The sequence below is a fragment of the Pollicipes pollicipes genome, unplaced genomic scaffold (genome assembly GCF_011947565.3).
Source record: "Pollicipes pollicipes isolate AB1234 unplaced genomic scaffold, Ppol_2.1 Scaffold_4002;HRSCAF=4701_pilon_pilon_pilon, whole genome shotgun sequence".
In the NCBI taxonomy this organism is placed as follows: domain Eukaryota; kingdom Metazoa; phylum Arthropoda; class Thecostraca; order Pollicipedomorpha; family Pollicipedidae; genus Pollicipes; species Pollicipes pollicipes.
In genome coordinates, this window is record NW_023596420.1 from 43,303,382 (window position 1) to 43,323,841 (window position 20,460).

The following is a 20,460-nucleotide window of genomic DNA, read 5'->3' on the forward strand; positions in this document are numbered from 1 at the left end:
GGGCAGGGACGGGTGGGGCGGTGCTGCTGACGGGCGGGGGACGGCTGGGGCGGCGCTGCTGACGCACGGGGACGGGTGGGGCGGTGCTGCTGACGCACGGGGACGGGTGGGGCGGTGCTGCTGACGCACGGGGACGGGTGGGACGGTGCTACTGACGTACAGGGACGGGTGGGGGTGGCGCCGCTGACGGACGGGGACGGGTGGGGTGGCGCTGATGACGGACGGGGACGTGTGCGACGGCGCTGCTGACGCACGGGGACGGGTGGGGCGGCGCTGGTCGCGATGTGTGCTGCCGACAATCATGCTGCCGCCACGCTGGCGGTAATTGCGTGGGCTCGGCCGTCGGAGGCGTGATGTATGCTGGCTGCGACGCTGAGCGGCGTGCGATTTCCCCGCAACCACGGACACGGCGCGACGGTAGGTACATGTGTCGTGGCTTGCAAAGGCAGGTGAATGCTGCGCGACACCAGGTACGTCACGACATGCACCAGACTGTCACACATTTGGGTGTTTGAGAGGAGATGTTGGTAGATATTACATATAGTCCCTAGTGGCACTGTTCAATGCAAAGGCATAGGTTTGTTCATGGTCTGACGAACTGGTTTCAAAATATTGGCGTCATTTCTCACACGTTTGCGGATAACGCAAATTGCAATAACATTAGTGAAGCTAACCTAGGCCGTCCTGCTCTGCATGCACTCTGCGCTCTGTATGTTTCTAGGAACAGTATAATGAATGTAATCGCTCAAAGCATGCTCGGAAGCCTAGCCATTTCTATGGGCTGACGAACGGGCGCCGCCTGCTGGAACTGGTCATACACTGCTCTGCGGCGAACGCGCGCGGAAAATTGTCATCGCTTATGACACTTGGACGTGCAGCCTGGTCACCCAAAGCATGCAACAAATAATCCATTTTGGGAGAACTTCATTCCTAAAGAATCCGGTTGTAGGTGTGATCAGCTCCCCACCATATCCAGCACTGGCGCCGCTTCCAACGCGCTGGCTGGTCACCAGCTACGGAATGGATGTTTGAAAACACTGAGCAAGGTGGCTTACGCTATATTGCCGGGCGTCGACGCTGTCGACGAAATTGGGAATTACGTCATTTGCCGAAGCCTTGATCATTTGACATTACATTGTATTGTAATGAAAATAAAATGTGTTTTCATTTAAATGCATTGAGCTCCCAAAGAGTGTATCACATCTGTTGAAAAGCAAAGTTGTCGACTGAGGAAACATTTCAAACAGGTGAAAAGGTCAGAGCAAATGCCGTTTGCCATTTACTCATTCATGGGGAGTGAGCACGATGAAAAACTCCGGAGAAGTCGCTGTTTCCTGATGGAAATTTGAGCTTGAGGGCCTTCTTAAGGAGCCTGGCCTTATATTTCGAAATGAGCTCGTCTGATCTATTTGTGTAAGCGTGCAGTTCAAATCCTGCCCAGCAGGTGGCTCTCCATGTAACGACAACGGTGCGAAGCAGTGCATTACGGTGAGGTGTTTTGGGTCGCAAGTTTGGCCACAAAAGTGTTCGTACTATCGGCTCGTCTGGTTCGGGATGATGTACACACTATCACATCAGACGAAGACGAGTGTGCACAATGGAGCTATTCGTGATACGAATGTGTCGTCTCAACCCTTTCGTCAAACTCAACCGGCCAACATTGACTTCAACACTTGTGGACGGGCCTGACCTGCTCACCCGCTGCGCTGAAACCCTTCGCCCGTCCCTCCCCCCCCCCCCCGCCCCAGGTGAAAAACCAGCATCAGCTTTCCCGTGTGGTGCACCCGGCCTTCTCGTATACACCACCTAACGGGTACCGTTTCTGACCTGACCTCGGCCTTTCTTGTCAGGTGAAGGACCAGCTGCAGGTGCCGCTGGTGGTGGCGGCTGGCGGCGGTGGCCTCTCCAACAACAAAAACGACTTAGCGTCGCCGCACGGCCGCGGCGAGAACCACACCGTCGGCCACGGCAACGGGCGCGCCTCAGAGCCTTACGGAGCCGGTCAGTGGCCGCGGCCGGCGCGCCGGCACCACGCGGGCTGGGGAGGGGTGCGGCGGCGCACGCGCTCGCTGCCGGCTCCCCGAACCGGTGCGACGTGTCAAGGCTCGTTGATGGGACCTGGACGGCTGGTGCTGGCGGGCAGAGTTGTGGACGACAGGCGGTCAGTGCCCATGACCAGTGAGTGGCGGGCGGCGGCAGGGTCTGTAGACCCAGGCGTCCGTCGCTGGCCGCCGGCCGCCGAGGTACGGTGCTGATCGGTGGTCCCCAGCGGAGCCATTCAGCTCTCTCCGCGCTCTGACGAAGGGCCCCGATGTGCCGAGGGACGACCTGAGCCGGTGGACGCCCAGCCTCCGCCCTGACACTCAGCGGGACTTGGGGCGTCTCCCGCTGCCGCCAGCTTCTTTGGCGACAGTGCGCTCTGCCCATGTCCTCTTCCTACGCCGTCTGCACGTCTCCTGTGTCTCCGCCCGCTGCCCGTGCCTTCCTCTTCTCCCCTCTGCCCTCTGTCCGTGTCCTCTGCCTCTGCCCTCCACTCTCTGCCCATTTCCTCTGCCTCTGTCCTCTGCCGGCCTCCAGTCTCTGCCTCTGGCCTCTGTCCGTGTTCTCCGCCCCGGCTTGTTTCCTATGCCTCGGCCCTCTACCCGTGCCCTCCTCCTCTGCCTCTGCCACCTGCCAGCTCCGCGCCCGCTGCCGGGCCAGCTCGTCCTCGCCATCCCGGCCGCTCCAGCTCCCGGTCGCCATCGAGTCGCGGCCATCAATAGTGCCAGGAGCAGTGTGAATGGAGTCGATCAGAGCGGCGTGCACTGATGGATGGAGTCGTTCAGAGCAGCGTGCACTGATGCATAATTAAGCGCGGTTGCCAGATGGATAGGCTCTCAGAGCCAACGGTATGATAGCGGGCGGCCGGAGCTCGTCCATTTACGATACCGTCCGACTGAGGCACGAGGGCGGCCGCCGGCCGCCGGCGGCGCTGGGGCGAGGCCGGCAGTTGGAATTCCCTGCGACAGCTTGTTGGGAGTTCTATTTCTAACCGTCGCCCGCAGCGCATACCAAAGTGTAGCCGGTGCTTCGGCTGACATTTGCAGCAGATTATTACAACGGCGCGGAATTAGAACCCCGCTAGGCAAGAGCGCCGCGTAAATACTGACCCGCAGCTGACGCGGCGTTCATCGCGCGCATCTTTGCATTGCTCTTGAATCGAGCAAGTGTAAAAACCCCTTCCACCCCACGAACCCGCCATGCCCCAGGCCGGCTCTGCTGCCCCGGTCTGCCGCCGCCTTCAGCGCCTGACCCCCGCCCCCTCCTCCCCCTGACCCGTACCTGGTTTTCGGCAGGCCCGGGCGGCGGTTGGAACGACTCGGAGCCGACGGCGGCCGGCGGCCGGCCTCTGGTGCTGGGCGCCATCGGCGGCCCGCCCTGCCGCAACGCCACCGACTGGGGCACGTTCGGCGGCTTCGGCGGCGGCGGCGGCGGCTGCACGGCCGGCGGAGGCGGCGGCGGATATGCCGGTTAGTCCGTGGTTGCGCAGGTCGCCGGCACCGCTCGGCAATACTGTAACCGTGTGTGTGTGTGTGTGTGTGTGTGTGCGTGCGTGCTGTGCGTGCGTGCGTGCGTGCGTGCGTGCGTGCGTGCGTGCGTGCGTGCGTGCGTGCGTGCGTGCGTGCGTGTGTGTGTGTGTGTGTGTGTGTGTGTGTGTGTGTGTGTGTGTGTGTGTGTGTGTGTGTGTGTGTGTGTGTGTGTGTGTGTGTGTGTGTGTGTGTGTGTGTGTGTGTGTGTGTGTGTGTGTGTGTGTGTGCGCGTGCCCATAAGGGCTTCATTGTAACCGGCGTGGACTGGTGCCTCTGTCAGGCTGGGCGGGGTCACCAGATTAGGATATATTGTGAAGATAACACCCTGTGGACAGCATCCGGGGCATACAGTGTCCTCTGGACAGCGCTCAGAGTTCATAGCTCCATGGCACTGACGTGCTTCGGCCTGCTCTAGATCCGGTCTGTTCTAGATCTGGCCTGCTCTAGATCCGGCTACGCCAGCGTCGGTCTGGTCTAGATCCGGCTGCCCAAGCTCCAGTCTGGTCTAGATCCGGTCTGGTATATATCCGGTCTGGTCTAGATTCGGTCTGCGCTAGATCCGATCTGCTCCAGATTTGCCCTGCTGATGTCGCAAAGAGGTGGAGACAGAAAAGCAATGATTGCACTTTTTCTCTAGTCTGGCCCAGTGTTCATAAAGAGATGAAAAACTCTCATTTATATAGCATTGCCTTGGAGCGGCTGTGAGGGCAGCTGTGGTCCGCAGGGAAACTTTCCAGCCTCTGTTGTGTTGAATACGCGTTCCTCGCGGATAGTAAGTAACAGGATGCTGCGGACACCTGAGCCAAGATGGCGAAAGATTCTTTAATTTGAGCATGGTATATAGACTTCCCCTGAACCCTACTATTTAAAAATATGTCTCGCTTGGCTTTGATGCCCAGCCATTCCGCACGAGTACATCTAACTGGGGCCATTCAACATGTTCCTGAAGCTAACAGGTGGTGGCATGTGTATGCGTCAGCCGAATGCCCTCCACACTGCCAATTTTGTTTTTTTATATTGTGGTGAGCTGAAGAACAACTCGTATGTGGGCTAGATTATAAATGCTTAGGTTTTGCATGTCTTGTCTGTGAGAAGCCGGATCTTTTCACGCACGGCAGTGTGTGGATATTTTTAAAGTAAGTCTTAATTGCGCAGTCCACATAACCATCATACAGTGCGTCCGGGTTTTTGTTGGTGCGGGATCGGCGTCATGCCAGTGCTTTGTCTCGAAGTCTGCGCTCTTTCTCGCTTGTTTATATTGCTTACACTCAGCGGGATTCAGAGGCGATTCGCTGCCTTGGGTAAACGCGGAAGCCATCACGGCAACGCAACACTACACAATTTCTCGAAAGCACTAGTGATGCATTCGATGCGCCATTCAACACGCAGTTATGATGCGCTATTAAACACCGCGGGAGTTGGAAACAGACGTGGCTTCGTATGCCGATGCCTTGCATCGGTGTGCCCGTCCAAACGGCATGTTGGTTGGGACCGGGTGGCTTTCCGACAGTGCCCAAGCCCCGAGCCGGCCATAAGGCAGGCGGCACCTAGTGTGGGCTGGCCTGTTGTGTGTGTGGGTGTGTGGGTGTGTACCACGCGTCCTCGTGGCTCGCTGTCGGGCTGGTGCCCCGGTGTTGGCGCGGCGGATGCCACCTGCGCTGTGTTGTGGTGTTAGCTACACCAGCCGTCGTCGTCAAACCCCAGCTGGTGTCCATGACCGAAGTTGACGTCTTCCTCGGGACGATTAAGCATGGTTTCTGTGCCGCGAAGTGTAGCCTTTAGATAGCTGGCTTATTTTCCGACACTTGGGCGGACATACTCCGGGGTACTGTACCTCAGTACCCTCAGAGCGTCTCGTCAGGCACTCCGCTCCGAGTCCTCACAGTTGAATCTCGTACATCCGCGCCAGTGGCGCTGCTTCTCCGCGCGCCTCACCGTGCCCCGCGCCGCCGCAGGGGGCGACGCTCTGGACGGGGCGAACCAGAACGGCCGCGGCGGGATGAGCTTCACCACTGGACAGCACCGGGTGGTGCGGCCGGCCAGCCACATCGGCCCCGGACAGGTGCACGTCATCCCCGCCTTCAAGGTGAGCCGGCGTCCCGTTCTCGGGTCGGCTGGGCGGCCGTGTCAGCGGTCCGTTACTGTCCTGTGTTCGACACGCGCTCCGAACATCCTCATATGTTTGGCAGACGTCCGTGGCCCGTGTTAGGTTCAGCACAGGTGCTGGTCCTGGTCTCAATGTCATTGATGGCTCAACACACTGCACGGACCTGGGAGACAACTGGTCGCAGAGCGACCGCCAGCTCAATACACTGCACGGACGTGTGAACATTGTTGCTGCATGTTTGCCGAAGTTTGCATAACTATGCGGTCTCACTGATTTCGCACGCAGTTATCAAATGTCCTTTCCGGGTGCCGCACTCGCCAAAAAAGCTGGCGGGAATGCACGGCTGTCTTACGCTAGCCTCGAAGATCTCGCTCGGCGCTCTGTCGCAGCCAGTCCCTCCTACTCCTCTCCCACGATGACGAGAACCTCGATGACGAGAACCGGAGAAACCAAATCGGATGACTCAGACCGAGCTTTTCCGTTTTATTGGACCTACTGAATGTGCATTGACAAGGACTAACATGTAATATCAAGATCACAACCAAACCTGGACATATGTAAGGGGCCAGGCCCGCTATAAATCGGACGGAACAGTCAGTGCTGCGCGCGCGTCGCAGCGCAACCTCCAAAAGGGGGCTTGGGGCGGGGTCGGATTTTGCGCGAGCGTCGCGTGCACTGCACATGATGATAAGGCAGCGCAGGACCCATGCTGCCTGAACATGACAACACTCCAAACCGAATTATTTCTCGGCGGCTCGTGCTTTGCGCATAGATGCAAGCAGCGCCGCGTGCGCCACGCGTGCGCATTAGGAGGCCGCACACGGGGCCCGAGGCGTCATCCGGCATCGTCATCTTCCTCTGGATACCAGGCCATACTGGTACTCAGTGGACAGATTGAGTAGACGCGGCCGCAAAGCGATCACTGTTTTTGCCCACTCACAGTGAGTTTGCCTGCCCACGTTCCGATTTTCTAACCGTACTGACCTCAAGTTATACGCTATTTCTTCAGCGTGAATGGGATCAGCACGCACCATCCATGTGCAGTATCAAACCACGACTCGAGCACTGGAACAGCACGCAGCAAAACAGGCGCCTGAAGGAGGTCCTGCTTATAGGGGTTCAGACAGACAGCACCAAACTAGCACGTCCTTATGTTTTCGACGGGACGCTGCCTCCTCCATATCATTCCTGGCACACTCCATGCACCTGTCGAACACTGTTTTCTCGCATGCCCCACACACCGACGCGCGCGACAAGCCACTCATACGCTAAACAAACACACATGGACTCCCATTGATAATCACAACCATTCCAAGCGACTCCCGTCCGCACATTTGGACCTGCCCGTCGAATTCCTACACAACACAAACTAAGATCATTGCGTATTAGTGTTAATAAGTTTTCCCTGCGCAACTGCAAACGTACAGGATTTCCACCTTGGCAGAGGTTTTGCATACACAATCCGCCAAAAACTTGTTGACTTTTCCCATTAGCCAAGTAATCCGATTTTTAGCCAGGATTATCCTCTATTAACATAACACATCAAATGGCAAGGCCGCGCCGGGCAGCTGAGCCGGCTCCTTGGGGTCGCAGACAGGGCGCAGAGCCGGGGGACCCCCTGTTGCGCCAATAATGTCCGCTTGATCCACCGGCTGAGCCAAGAGCGAACCGATGGCGGCAACGAAGCGGTCGGGGCACCCGCACTGGACTGCTCTGTATTGCGTTTGTATGCACCTGTTGGTGTGGAATGTACGAATATGTGAACTCGCCGTGTTTTCGTTCAATTACCGCTGAATCCGGACAGAATCAGCCGTTTAACGTGGCGTAGCTTACTTTGTCTCTTGCCTCGCGCCGAATCACATAAGCCAGCTTAACTTAGCTTCTTGCCTGACCTTCGGCCGGACGTGAAATCCCCGCTCCGGCTCTGACGTGAGGCCGCCGGGGAAAAGAGGACAAACATGAACGTGGCTCCGCAAGCGTTGTTCTTGCTCGATGCCGGACATTAGCCGGTTTAGCCTGCCGTAGGTCATCGCTCTACCGTGCTCTGCGTCGGACAGCAAAAGTTGGCTTAACGTAGCTTTCCACCAGGCAGTCAGCCAGGACATAAAGTTATTCAGCGCCGAACATGACCTTAGGTCCGTTGGCGCAGGCGAAAAGAAGAAAAAGGTGATAGTAGCGGGGCTTGGATGATCGCCTCCCCCCCCCCCCCCCTCCCCCCGATCAAAGATCAGTTTCACTGTCGGTTGGGCTGTGCTCACTGCACGGCGTGTAGACGATGCATTCACCTGCTCCACGCTATTGGTTTTCGTTTTTGTCTCTGTCTGCTCAGCCTCCGTCTATGAGGCCTTTTTGCACCTCGTGGACGCCAGGTAGCCCCACATGTGCCATCTACAGAGACCACATAGCCCGGCTGTGTACGAGCCCCAACGCCACACAGCTCTTCGCCGCCGGAGGCTTTGGGGTTGCTTGGTCCCCGTGCCATCGACAGTATCTGCTGTGGCGTATTTTCGGCTAGGAGATGGCAGCAGGTTCGATGACCTGCGTACAGGACAATATCGTCCGGCGCTGGCCGCGTCGCGAATGTTTCCCTTGGCAAACATGTGGCAAAGGGCCGTGGGCCTGACAAAGCCTCTCATTTTTGCGCGCAGTCTTTTGGTGACAGAGTTGGACGCGGCTGGGGAGGCAAATATTGGTGCAGCTGTTCGGTGCAGTGCAGTGTCAGGAACCTGGGGGGCGAGCGGGGTGATACCGCCCCTCTCCCGTCGGTTCAACAAACACGAGCGTTTCGCATTATCGCGATCATTGCATTTGAAGCCGTCGTGGATGGCTTTTGTGTCGTGCACGCGAGTGCGGTGCCGTTCGCGCAGCAATTATAGATTTCAAAATTAATGTTAGTTACCGGGCCTCGTCGGTCCGTCGTCAGTCATATGTTATGCATGGTTATGTGTGCCATGTCAATGAACGGTTGCAAAAATCACAATCAGTTGTACCGTAAATTTTCTAAGACATATTGGAACCCCTGACACGTGTTATATCTGTTTGATAGTAGCCTTTTTTCTTTTGTACTACTTAGCTAGCGCGTTGAAAACCACGCGTTATGTGGATGTCTTTACGCCACGCCTGCTAGCAAAAAAAAAACAGATGTCGACCAACTGCTGCGCTATCTGCTCTAGAGGATATGCCTCCCGCGAGCAAACCCTGTGCGGAAAGATGCCGACACATGCTGTTCACGCGGCGTCTGCTGTCGTCCGGCTCCCATGTCTTGGGCGATGGGGCACAGCAAGACATGAAAGGCATGAAAATACAGCGGGACTGAAATGCATTGTGTTTTCCGTGAAACTGTCCGTACAATATTTTGTGGAAAATGCATCAGAATTTATATTTGAGGACCGTATTTCCTCCTGTTCGTTTTCACTTTTTTGCGACTTTTCTTATGATCGCCTTATATTTAAGTTCAAGACCGGATTTAGTGAAGGAATGCCCACACGAATCTGAGGTGTCCCGCGTGGCAAAACCCTTATAGACGAAATGTTTGCAGGCAATATTATTTGTAGTTTGGTTTTGTTTTGACGCGCTAAATAAAGCTTTTGACAGTAGCTGTTTTGTCACCGGAAGTGACGCCATGTGAAAATTCTGTCTTTAACAAATTTGGCATGGAGCAGGAACATTGCGTGTGAACGTGCTGTGCGATTGTCGTGTCACACTCTGTAAGTTTTTTGGTGTGAATGCTGTCGCATGGACGTTTCGATGGTGCGTCAGCGAAAGTAGCCTCGCGTGGAAGTTTTGTCTAGCGGTTTTCTTGCGTCACGGTTTCAGGTCAAGCGGTGTGAGTTGTCAAGCGGTGTGAGTTCTGCCGTGAAAACACCCGTATTGGCTAGGTATAAAGCATATGTTGGCATGATCAGGCCCCACCTCAAATGAGTGGTTCACGTTTATTTGAGGTTTTCAACTGAAATGGCCATCTCGAAGATCTTTTGGTGCAGCTCACAGTGCTGCCCTTCTTAAGATCCAAACCCTTCTAGTTTCCGAGTTACACGCCCGCAAAAATTGTGAAACTGATTCGTGGAGGGCGTTTCAAGGTCATATTGGCATTCATGACGTCATAACGCTATTTAAATCCTGCCATTTCATGAGTCATTCGACGATCAAGACCGAAAGAATATAATGCTCGAGTCGTTCATATCGGTGTTCGTGAGCACGATTTCCAGATATATCTGCCGCCAGCTGGCTTTCAATCATTGTTGTGCAAGGTGCGATGACGTAATAAAACAATGACGTAGCGAGGTGCGTATTTACTTAACAGGGAAATCGTGTCCTCTAGAGCAGTCCGTATTGCCTAAAAGTATAACAACATTTAACATTGAACTTGTTTCGTCATATCTGATGCGTGCTTCGATATCTTCAAATGCGAAGCATTCCCTTTGATTCTTCTCTGATGCGTGGTGCGTGTTCGCACCTGTTGTGTTAGGTAACTTCTTTGATGCGTTCATTAATTTGCGCGCGTCGTGTGAAGTGTCTATTCTCTTTCCTTCTTTTTTATGGTACTCATTCACTTGAGCGCAGTCACTGCGTAGGAGAGGCTGGGGGACGAGTTCCTCGAATTTCTCGCAAAGCAGGGTCTTGTTCATTCCACCTTGCTGGAAGAATGCATATTTTTCAGATTTTTCTATCAAAATGGCATTGTCAGATCAGTTTATCCCGCAGACTACAGGTTGACCCCTCATATTCTGATTTGTACGCCCAATGTTTGGGGTGGGGCAATCTTAGAGACGTGGTTACAAACATGGGGGGGGGGCGGACGTGGGCGAGCCTACATCACCGCAACATGACAAACAAAAGCCAAGAACTCAGTTCGGACCCAATCGTGCAGCGTGGATAGTTGAGCTGGCTCAGTCAGCTCGGTGGCTGCTTTGGTCCGATGGAGGGCACACGGCGACCTCCAGACAGAGTAGATAGAGGACGTCCTGTCTCTGACACTCGAGCCGCGCGGCGTGACGTGGGACCCACCGCTGCGCACGTATGGCGCGTCCCGTCGATGGCTCCAGCGCTCCGCGACACGTTGAGACCCGCATAAGCGCAGGTGGGAGCCGGTGTGATTGTGCAAGTCAGGTATGTTGCCGTTTTTCGGTTACGCTAGAAACGCGTAAGAGCCGTCCTACATAGTGCTGGGAAAATATGGCTAGTGATGAAACTATGAGAAGGGTTGTAAAAGGCCAAATGAAATAATGAATTGAAAGAAACCTGGCACCACCTTAGGCGGCATGACATGGTCTTCGCTCAGATTCTCAAGGAAGCGCTGGCTCTGCACTTCCTCTTGCGGATTTCAGCCTGCTTGCAGGCCTTGGTTTAGCTCACGACAGGTGTCGTTGAGGAAGGCCGGTGGTCGCTCCTGCCTTAACGCCAAGTAACTGGCGGTCCTGCTTGAGCTTCCCGTTCCGTCATTCCCGGTTTGAGGTGCTCATGTCCGTATAACCCCCCCCCCCCCAGCGTGCTGCCATTTGTTGAGGACCCGGTGGCGCAGTTCCTTGACAGCCGTGCTGCAGTTATAGTGATGAGTTTCCTTGTCAATTGCGGGATCGGGCTGGAGAGTTCTACAGCGATGCACCATCAGCAAGATTTCGTCCCCCCGTTCAATTAATGCGGAAAGTAGCGAAATTGAAGAGAAAAAAACTGGAGAACAATTGCCGGTACGAGGTCTTATCTCCACAGCCTGCGCCACAAAGACATAAAAGCACTGCGTTTGCCGAGAGAAATAACGAAAAACTTGTGGCAAAATCGACATATCGGGCTATGAAAGCCACGCATGTGGTAAGATAGTTCATTTTTTTCAAAAGCTCGCATTTTTGCACAATAGCTGGGTAGTAGTAGTCAAAATCATCAGCTATTGCAAAGCCATCGACATTGTCTACCAAAATGGCCAGAACTTGGACCCAGAGTAACTAGAAAATCCTAAGCTTGGGCTACGCCTTACCATGCCCGAAGCCAGTGGCTGTTTAGTCGACATTTGTAAATCCGCGTACGAACGTTATGCAACACTGCACGTCTGCCTGACTACCTCATGAAAGCTGGATATGCACTGTTTATTCCGAGTCTATGTGTACTGGCTGCCAAATGTAACCGGATCCATTTGCATGCGTTTTGATATAACTTACGTAAATATAAGGCGTCTATTCTCGGCTCCTCTTCCCGCTTCGCCAAAATGTGTCTCGCCAATCTCCGGTTGTCGGAATGCTTACCCAGAAATCAGCGATTGGTAAGATCCTTACCACCGGCTCGTCCTGTTTTGCACTTGCTGATGTGAGTTGTAACTTAGGTTTTAGGTTTATTTGTTTTTCCCTGGTGACGACAGACGCTGATGGGTCGAATCGCTTTTATGTTTGTCTCCTGTGCTGGACTTTAACCGGCTGAACATGCTGGCCGTGTGACTGAAGAGATGGAGCAGACAGACAGAGGAGAACTGAAGCCGTCTCCCCACTCTCTGCAGCTTTACTCCGCAACCCACTGCGAGACTGTTCTCCGCAGCCCGCTGCGAGACTGTTCTCCGCAGGTGGCCGGTGCACGCGCTCTAGAGCCGAGTCGATCTGGGGCCGGCAGTGTTTGTGTGCGGGGAGGGGACGCCAATATCGCCGCTCGCGCTTTTTATTATTCCACTTAGCCGGACATTGATTTTCCGGCGGTGTCAGCGGAGACGATGGCACAGCCTATTCTTATGATAATGACGCCGCCATCGACGTGGGCGGCGTCATTTGCTCCTGCCTGGCTGGTACAATCCTCGTCGCTGCGGGCGCGCGCGCCCGTGCCCGAGCAAATGATGATATTAAACGTTTTTCCTCCTATGATGGATAGGTACCTCAGCACTCATAGAGACTCCAGTGTATTATGCAGTGCGTTCCTTCATGTTATACCTTCTCTTAAGTGCAAGATGTCTTGTATGCCTATTGGCGTTGAACGCTGGTTTCGTAGGCCAGGCGAAATGTGCGCAATGACGAATCGGTTTGAGTCGCATTACGAATGGCTTTATAGCCAAAAGCCAGCATTTGTGGCATTATATATATATATATATATATATATATATATATATATACATATGCCCGGTTTTACCATAGCTCACAACATTACGGGCAAGACGGACGAAGTGGCGTCACTGACATGGGCGAGTGCTGACCTCACGCGCCGCTGATGGCTGGACCTGCTCGTCGGCAGACCTGCTGAGCGGCTGACCTGCCCCCCCCCCCGCCCCCAGGGCTGCGGCTGCGAACACCTGTGCGCCGCCATCGACACCAGGGTGACAATGACCCGCTGCATCTGCCAGGAGGGCTGGCAGCTAATGGACGACAAGACCTCGTGTCAAGGTTAGTGCCAGGGTGATTAACGGCAAGACTTTGTGCCGGGGTGATAGACAAAACCTCGTGTAAAGGTGGGTACCGGGGTGATGGACAATACCTCGTGTAAAGGTGGGTGCCGGGGTGATGGACAAGGCCTCGTGCCAAGGTGGGTGCCGGGGTGATGGACAATACCTCGTGCCAAGGTGGGTGCCGGGGTGACGGACAAGGCCTCGTGCCAAGGTGAGTGCCGGGGTGACGGACAATACCTCGTGCCAAGGTGGGTGCCGGGGCGTGTGCGAGGCGTTCGGCAACAGCTTATTTACAAAAGGGGAAAAGGTTCGCTTCCAGATGGTCCTTGAAGGCAAGTATCTGTCCTCTCATGGTGGAACATAAGTCAGTATGTCTGAATGATGTGCGATATGTCATATTAATATAAAAGTATGTGCAGTACGTGATGTAAAGGTATTTGTATGCATCCCTCCATCTGGCACAGAGCCGTATTCAGTGGCTCCTGCCACGGTCGACTCATTATTTTGACAATGACGCACCGTAATTATGTGCCGCCTGCGATGCTCATTAGTGCTGGCATCATGTGGACATACCGTCAACATCGGGGACTCAGAGACCTGCCTCGGGCGATGTTCAGCGTATTGCAGTCAATGAGTGTCAGCGAATCAAGTTGCCCGGAATTAGGATAGTGATGCTCCTAGAAAGCGGTTTATCGGAGACAACAAGTGCAGAATGACGAAACTGGTGTCTATTGCAGCTTATCTTTGGCTGATGCTGCCGTAATACTTCAGCTTAAGATATTCCCAAAACGCTGGCACTATATGGCGCGTGATGGCATCTCACAGCTTCCATATCGGGGACGTGTGAGCTGTCTAAGCAAGAGCAGAAGGGTGTCAAAAACAGAGCATAATGTAAATCAGAAAGAGATGCCGCAATTTTCTTCGAATCCAAAACATTTTTCTAAGCGAGCGGGACCAAATAACTTCAAGCGTCGGTATTTGTGTACAGAAATCGTACGACATTTCAGAGCCAACTGTGTTTTCGATTTGACTATTCTAATCAGCGTTAGGATCACGATGCAGCGGTTCCACGTACTTGTCGACAAAAACTGGAAATATGCTTATGAGCACAGCTACGAGATGTAGCTCTAGCAGGAGCCGACAGCTAGCCAAAGATCAGAACCACAACGTACGCGACTAGTTCAACTGGCTTAGACGCTTCGGAGGCGTTGGACCGACTCCGAATATAGAACGAGTGGGTGGATTAGCGTCCAAGAGCATTCGAAGCTCTGAAGCCGTGAAGAGTTTGAAGTGGTTGAAGGAATGGACGCCGCCCGAGGGCAGCTGGGACCCCGATTAATGCTGCGGAAGGGTGGCCAAGAGGCGTAACGCACCTCTGAGCATGACCGCGACACGTACCGATTGCTCCGCATTACTAGGGCAATGAGGTCTTGAGAGGTGCCGCTACCGGGGAGGGGGGGGGGGGCAGTGGGTCAGCTTGTCCAACCTTAAAGTGAATTCCATCAACCTGGAGACTTGCCCGAAATCCGTGGAGAAGGGGATAGGCTGTTGGGTGTCTTTTCCTGCTCCGAACGCCTTTTGCCTCTGTAGTGTACATATTTGCCTCCACGGCCCCCAGCCGACGCCACGGAAGGCATTATAAGTTTGAAATTGCTGCCTCCTGACCCGTTCTATTGCCGAAACCTTGCCAAATCGAAACTGCTTTCTGAGTATCTCAGTCAATGCACGGATTAAAGGTGGTGGCTGAGGGCAGGGCTGAATCAGCCCCCCCCCCCCCTCCCCTCTGGCTTGCTGAGTTTTTGGTAATGCGGATCTGATGGTCTCCGACAGGCTTGTCACGTGAGCCGATGCATTTTCCTGTGCGGCGCGTTGTCATGACGACCCACTAAGTTGCGATCGTTGGCCAATTTCGTTGGTCTGAAGGGACTCCAGGGTACATGGCCATCGAGCGGCCTCGTGCGCCAGCGCAGGCCCTCTCACGACCACTCGCACCCGTCCCGTGCGGCCTCTGCCCAACACTGAGCCCCACACGGAGCCCAACACTCCGCCCCACACTGAGCCCAACACTCTTCCCAGCCCTCCGTCGACCAACAGCGCCAGCACGTCGCCTCCTCGCGACGGTCCAGCGCGGGTGTCGCGCAGTGCGCTGACCGACCCTCTCGAGCTGTCGCAACCGGAGGGACCTCGGTAAACGCTGTCGGACGCTGGGCAGGCGAGAGCGTGTTTTCGACAGCCGCGCCCCGGCGCGCTCCGCTCCCGCCATGAGATGACGTTTCTAGTGGCGAGGGGTGATTCCGCGCTTGGCCGGCTCACGCGTCTGCGTGTGAGGGTGAGTAGGTACGTGCGTGCGTGCGTGCGTGCGTGCGTGCGTGCGTGCGTGCGTGCGTGCGTGCGTGCGTGCGTGCGTGCGTGCGTGCGTGAGGGGAGGAGCTGATTTGTGGTGGACGTAAGCAGGCCGGTTCGGCGCTGGATATGTATGCTCCCCAGAAACATGGCGAGTTGGCTCCTGGTCGCCGGCCGACCGTGGTCTGTGGTCACAGTAGCGACACCGGCAGCAGCAGCACACCAGACAGGAGATTGACTGGATGATGTCATCCTTCCGGGTCCACTTAAATGCTTGTTGGCGTGTTATGCATCCCATTGCCTTTTTGTTAACAGTCAAGTGGTCATGAGCACTGATGGGGCCTATTACGCCCCATTCCAAAAAAGTCGTTGGGATTACAACTCACAGATATTTGAGCGAATCACCAGCTGTACATCGGACCAGCACATGGTACAAGTAATACGAACACCACCTGGGCCTATGCATGCCCAAATGGGGCGGGAGCTAACGTTTGTCTTTTCGAGGCGCTCACAAAGCCATGCTGCCCTAGTGAGTTGATCCTCTATGTCAGTTTCTCAAAGCAAAACTTCACCAAGGGTGATTTACATGATGCAACTTGAACACTTTGACTGAAAAACATTGAGTTTCGCTGGCTAGTTTTGTTCTTCAACTGCCTACAAGCAAGATATGACTAGAGGCAACCCTATTTCTGGCCGCATTTCAATTGTCCATATGAGTCTTGAGATGATGTTTTCGTTTTAGCCATCGGCGACTGGTCTTATAAAGACAAAGTTCCCTGATGGCAGTAGAACCGGAAAGCAGGCGGGTGATGGACTCTGCCAGTTTATTCAAATCCAAAGCAACTATGAAAGTGGCATATAAGTACGTTATGTGTCTCCGACGGCTGGTGAGTAACCACATACCCCTAGCCGGTGCGACGCTAATGTGTGTGAGAGAGAGAGGAGAGAGAGAGAGAGAGACGAGAGAGAGAGAGAGAGAGAGAGAGGAGAGAGAGAGAGAGAGAGAGGGAGAGAGAGAGAGGAGAGATGAGAGAGGAGAGAGAGAGGAGAGAGAGGAGAGAGAGAGGAGAGATGAAGACGAGATGAGAGAGAGAGCGAGAGAGAGAGCAGCGCGAACCGGATTTGTTTCAGACATAATGACTGCTGGGCAATGGGCTTGAAATAATGTTAATAGTGCATTAACTCGAATACTGTCTAGATGGCGAGCACTAAAATGGCTGCAACTATGACGACGGGCTATTCTGGCGGCAAACCGCATGTACCCACACAGAGGATCGACAACGCGGGCATAAGCGGTCACGCAGCGACGAACCAGTGGCGTTGCGAGTAAAAATGCAGTACAGAGTCGCTTAAACACCATCGAAGACATCCACCACCCAGGGCATCCACATTTCCTCATTTTCCGCTTCACCCGTCGCCCTCGCGACGTTTTTCTTGCCGGAGGCACGCCACCGACGCCGGCCGCGTGTCGGCGGTCCTCTGCCGCGTGTCGGCGGTCCGCTGTCGCGTGTCGGCGGTCCGCTGCCGCGTGTCGGCGGTCCGCTGTCGCGTGTCGGCGGTCCGCTGCCGCGTGTCGGCGGTCCGCTGTCGCGTGTCGGCGGCCCGCTGTCGCGTGTCGACGGCCCGCTGTCGCGTGTCGACGGTCCGCTGTCGCGTGTCGGCGGTCCGCTGCCGCGTGTCGGCGGTCCGCTGTCGCGTGTCGACGGTCCGCTGTCGCGTGTCGGCGGCCCGCTGTCGCGTGTCGGCGGTCCGCTGTCGCGTGTCGGCGGTCCGCTGTCGCGTGTCGACGGCCCGTTGTCGCGTGTCGGCGGTCCGCTGCCGTGGCTGGGAGTCTCATCTGAGCACCGGCCCTCACCACGACGTCACGTCCCAGCGCGGGGCTAGACTCGGAACAAGTAGTGACACAGAATGAACGTTGTAGTGCCCAACCTGTTGCCTCAGTCACCAATCCATAAGTCTGAAAAAGTCAGTTGTGGCGGACAGATAACCCAGCCAGAGTGGCAAGTTCTGGCCGTGAACGGTTACCGGCTTTTTCAGAAAGCTTCAGACATAGGGGCTCGTGAGCTGGACGAAGCCATCGATGTCCACTAACCCGATCTCCACCCCGCAGCCATTACCGATTGAACCAAGGGTCTCGGTGGTATACATTTTCAGATTAGCCTAAATAAGTTGAGGTGTATTGACAACATTCACAGAGTGCATGACATTTTAGACCAAGTCTTTGTCACATTTCCGTTAAATCAACCACTTGCTAATGTTTTGCGACAGCAAGCTGGTACCATACATCATAAGCTCTTAATCTATCTTGCTTAAACGCTAGATGTCACTTTGCATGATATAGTGGCAAGTACCAGGTTTCTGTCATGTTTTGTCCCTAAGTGTGATGAGGAAAATTATATGAAACAAAAAGGTGGAACAGTTCATTTTGTATGCGGTGTAGTTCGGAGCTTTTTGGGATATGTGCCCACGCTAAGCAGCGCGTGTTGCGTGAACCCTGGCACCGCCATCCGAGCGGTACATTTCAGGCTTATGACAGAATTTCGCGACGAAAGTTTAACGAGCTGCAATGCTCAGCAAGGTCTGTCCTGCCCTCTGACGTCATCTGATCTTTGGGGCGGGCGCTGCCGCCGGCCGTAGGTCGTCCCAGTCGTGGGCATGTAGAGAGCAGTTAAAGCAACTCGAACCCACCCCGCCATGCCTAGGTGAATCAGAAGGCAGGCGCTCCAACCAGCTGAGCTGTCGGTGTAGAGAAACACCGCCCATCGTGCAGCCTGCGAAAATTTGCTTTGACAGGAAACGCCCCTAATCTGACCTGACATTGGCTCTTGACCTTCTATAACATCATGATATGACTCAGTTGTGCGAGAACGCTCACTTCCTTTGGTGTCGCCATCAGTCCAAAACGACTATCATAACGCTAGTTAAGATGTCATGGCGTCCTTCCAGCATGTCGTTTTTTTAGGCCTGTCGAGGGACTTATAACCTCATCAGTCGCATAAAAAAGCTTCTTTGAGAACTAATGGGTAACATCGATCAGCGCCATTCACAGCCTTTTGACTTTACTCTGATCCAGTAGCTAGAGATTGAGATACCAGGCGACGATATTTCATTAGCATTCTGTCATGCGTTCGCCAGTGGCGAAGCATCCCCGGCATGACCAGGGTAATACCCCGTCAGCAGAGGAACCAACTGCGGGAATACCATCGCTTCTCGGGCGGGGAAGCCCGTGGCTCACCGGAACGTCTTGTGATCACTGCCGTCGACTGTCACTGTACTATGCTCCCGTCGCCGCCAGGACCGCCGGGCCTGGGCCGCCGTCAGCAGTGGTCCAACACGGCCGTAATCGTCGTGGTGGCGCTGGCTGTCCTCTTCCTGCTGGTGGTCGGCAGTCTCGCCGGCTTCTACTGTGAGTGTTGCTGACCCCGCGCGGCACAACTCGGCTGCGGGCACGGTGGGCTTTGGCTGCGAGTGTGGCGGGCTTCGGCTACGAGTTCAGCCGGTGCGGGTGTGGCCGCCACTGTGCAGCGGGGTTCCGCTGCAGATGCCGCCGCCACTGTGCAGCGGGGTTTGTCTTTGGCTGTGGCTGCCACTGTGCAGCGGGGCTCCGCTGCAGGTGCCGCCGCCACTGTGCAGCGGGGTTTGTCTTTGGGTGTGGCTGCCACTGTGCAGAGGGGTTCCGCTGCGGAGGTGGAGGCCACTGTGCAGCGGGGTACCGCTGCGGATGTTTTCACTGGACCGCGACCTGCTCCGGGTGTAACCGAAAGCTGTGGTGACGTCACATGTGATAACGGGCAGTGGCGGCATCGGTTTCTATTTCTAGCTGGTGAAAAAGCCACAAACCTTCGTAATCACAAATGAAAATGCTGCCATGCCACACTGAAATGCTGCACCACCAAATAAGAGAAGACGAAGTAGCGCCCTGTAGCAATTTTGTTGCCGAAGAAGCTGGGTTTGGCAGATAGATTGAGTTCCGCGGAGCATTTTGATGGAGCTTACACTTCTTTGCATGCGCTAAGTGAAATTAGAGCGTGCCAAGACATGCTTGATTTTGGCGCGACTCGATGCTGGCAGAACCAGGGTGGTGTCGCCAGTGTGGATCGGGTCAGCTGATCATTGGTCCTCCGTTCGCTGCCCATTAAGCCACAGATCCGGAGCAAATATAAACAAAGTGTCAGGTGAGAAGGTCAACCGAAAAGCTATAGGGGTTACTGATTTCTTTTTCAGATAATTATACATTATTATTTGTTTACAGACTTTGAATAATTAGGTCTTCTTTACATACATGAAATTGTCTATAGACAAATGGATTCTAAAATGGTCATCTGAAAAAGGCTAGCTCGCCAACGCCTTCCAATGGGCCAGCTATCTAGGATAGCCTATGGCCTGTGGCCGGTGGCAGAGGCCGCGCTGGCGGTCCGGTGACATGGTCCGCCCCGGCCTCTGGCGAAGAGAGCGGGGTGGACCATGCCGAGCATGCGGCGCGTTAATACGCGTTCGGGTTGGGGGTCAAATTGGCCCTCCCTCCCCCCTCCGAAGGTTTTTCCAGAATAATTTCCGTGCGGCGTGGCGTAGCCGCGCCAAATTTGTCATAGCTGTAGACAATTGAACAGTGGATCGTTTGATGTAAAAATTTAGATGTACCTTGTAAGGTCGCTGACCTATGGCAGGTCAGCGTCAGGTCATGGTTTTAGCGAAGGCAATTTCAAGGAAATCGTTCAATCTCATGCCACGACGGAGTGTTTGACGAGGCCATACATCTCTGAGATGCCTTTTTAGGCCTACACAAATGTAGAATGAACAAAGTACGTTCACCTAAGGTTAGGTATGAAGGTTGGACCAAGGTCAAAACTAGCCTGTCTTATTACCTGACGATTGCCTTATAGGCAATTTCTGATAGTTTATGGTGTTCATTTAGAATTTATTGATAGCACAAACCGCATTATGCATCTTTCATTGACATCTTATAGGTTAGAAAAGGTCATTGACCTGAGATGACCCAGGTCGACATTTTGTTTTTTAGGGAACATACTCTCTATCGTAATCTTTGTCGCTTATGCAAATGCAACACTCAAAGCAGTCCTGTATAA

The 20,460-nt window shown here is 54.4% G+C and overlaps 1 protein-coding gene across 1 annotated transcript in view; it reads left to right on the top strand.

Moving 5' to 3' along the window:
* Positions 1-18,793, top strand: part of LOC119094535 (ALK tyrosine kinase receptor) — a 44,803-nt gene extending 26,010 nt beyond the window's left edge. Inside the window, exons 6-10 of the mRNA XM_037217594.1 lie at positions 1,851-2,001; positions 3,336-3,509; positions 5,525-5,655; positions 12,920-13,028; positions 18,669-18,793. Of these exons, the coding sequence (XP_037073489.1) occupies positions 1,851-2,001; positions 3,336-3,509; positions 5,525-5,655; positions 12,920-13,028; positions 18,669-18,793 (690 nt within the window). The remainder of the gene's footprint in view (positions 1-1,850; positions 2,002-3,335; positions 3,510-5,524; positions 5,656-12,919; positions 13,029-18,668) is intronic.
* Positions 18,794-20,460: the final 1,667 nt, after the last annotated feature.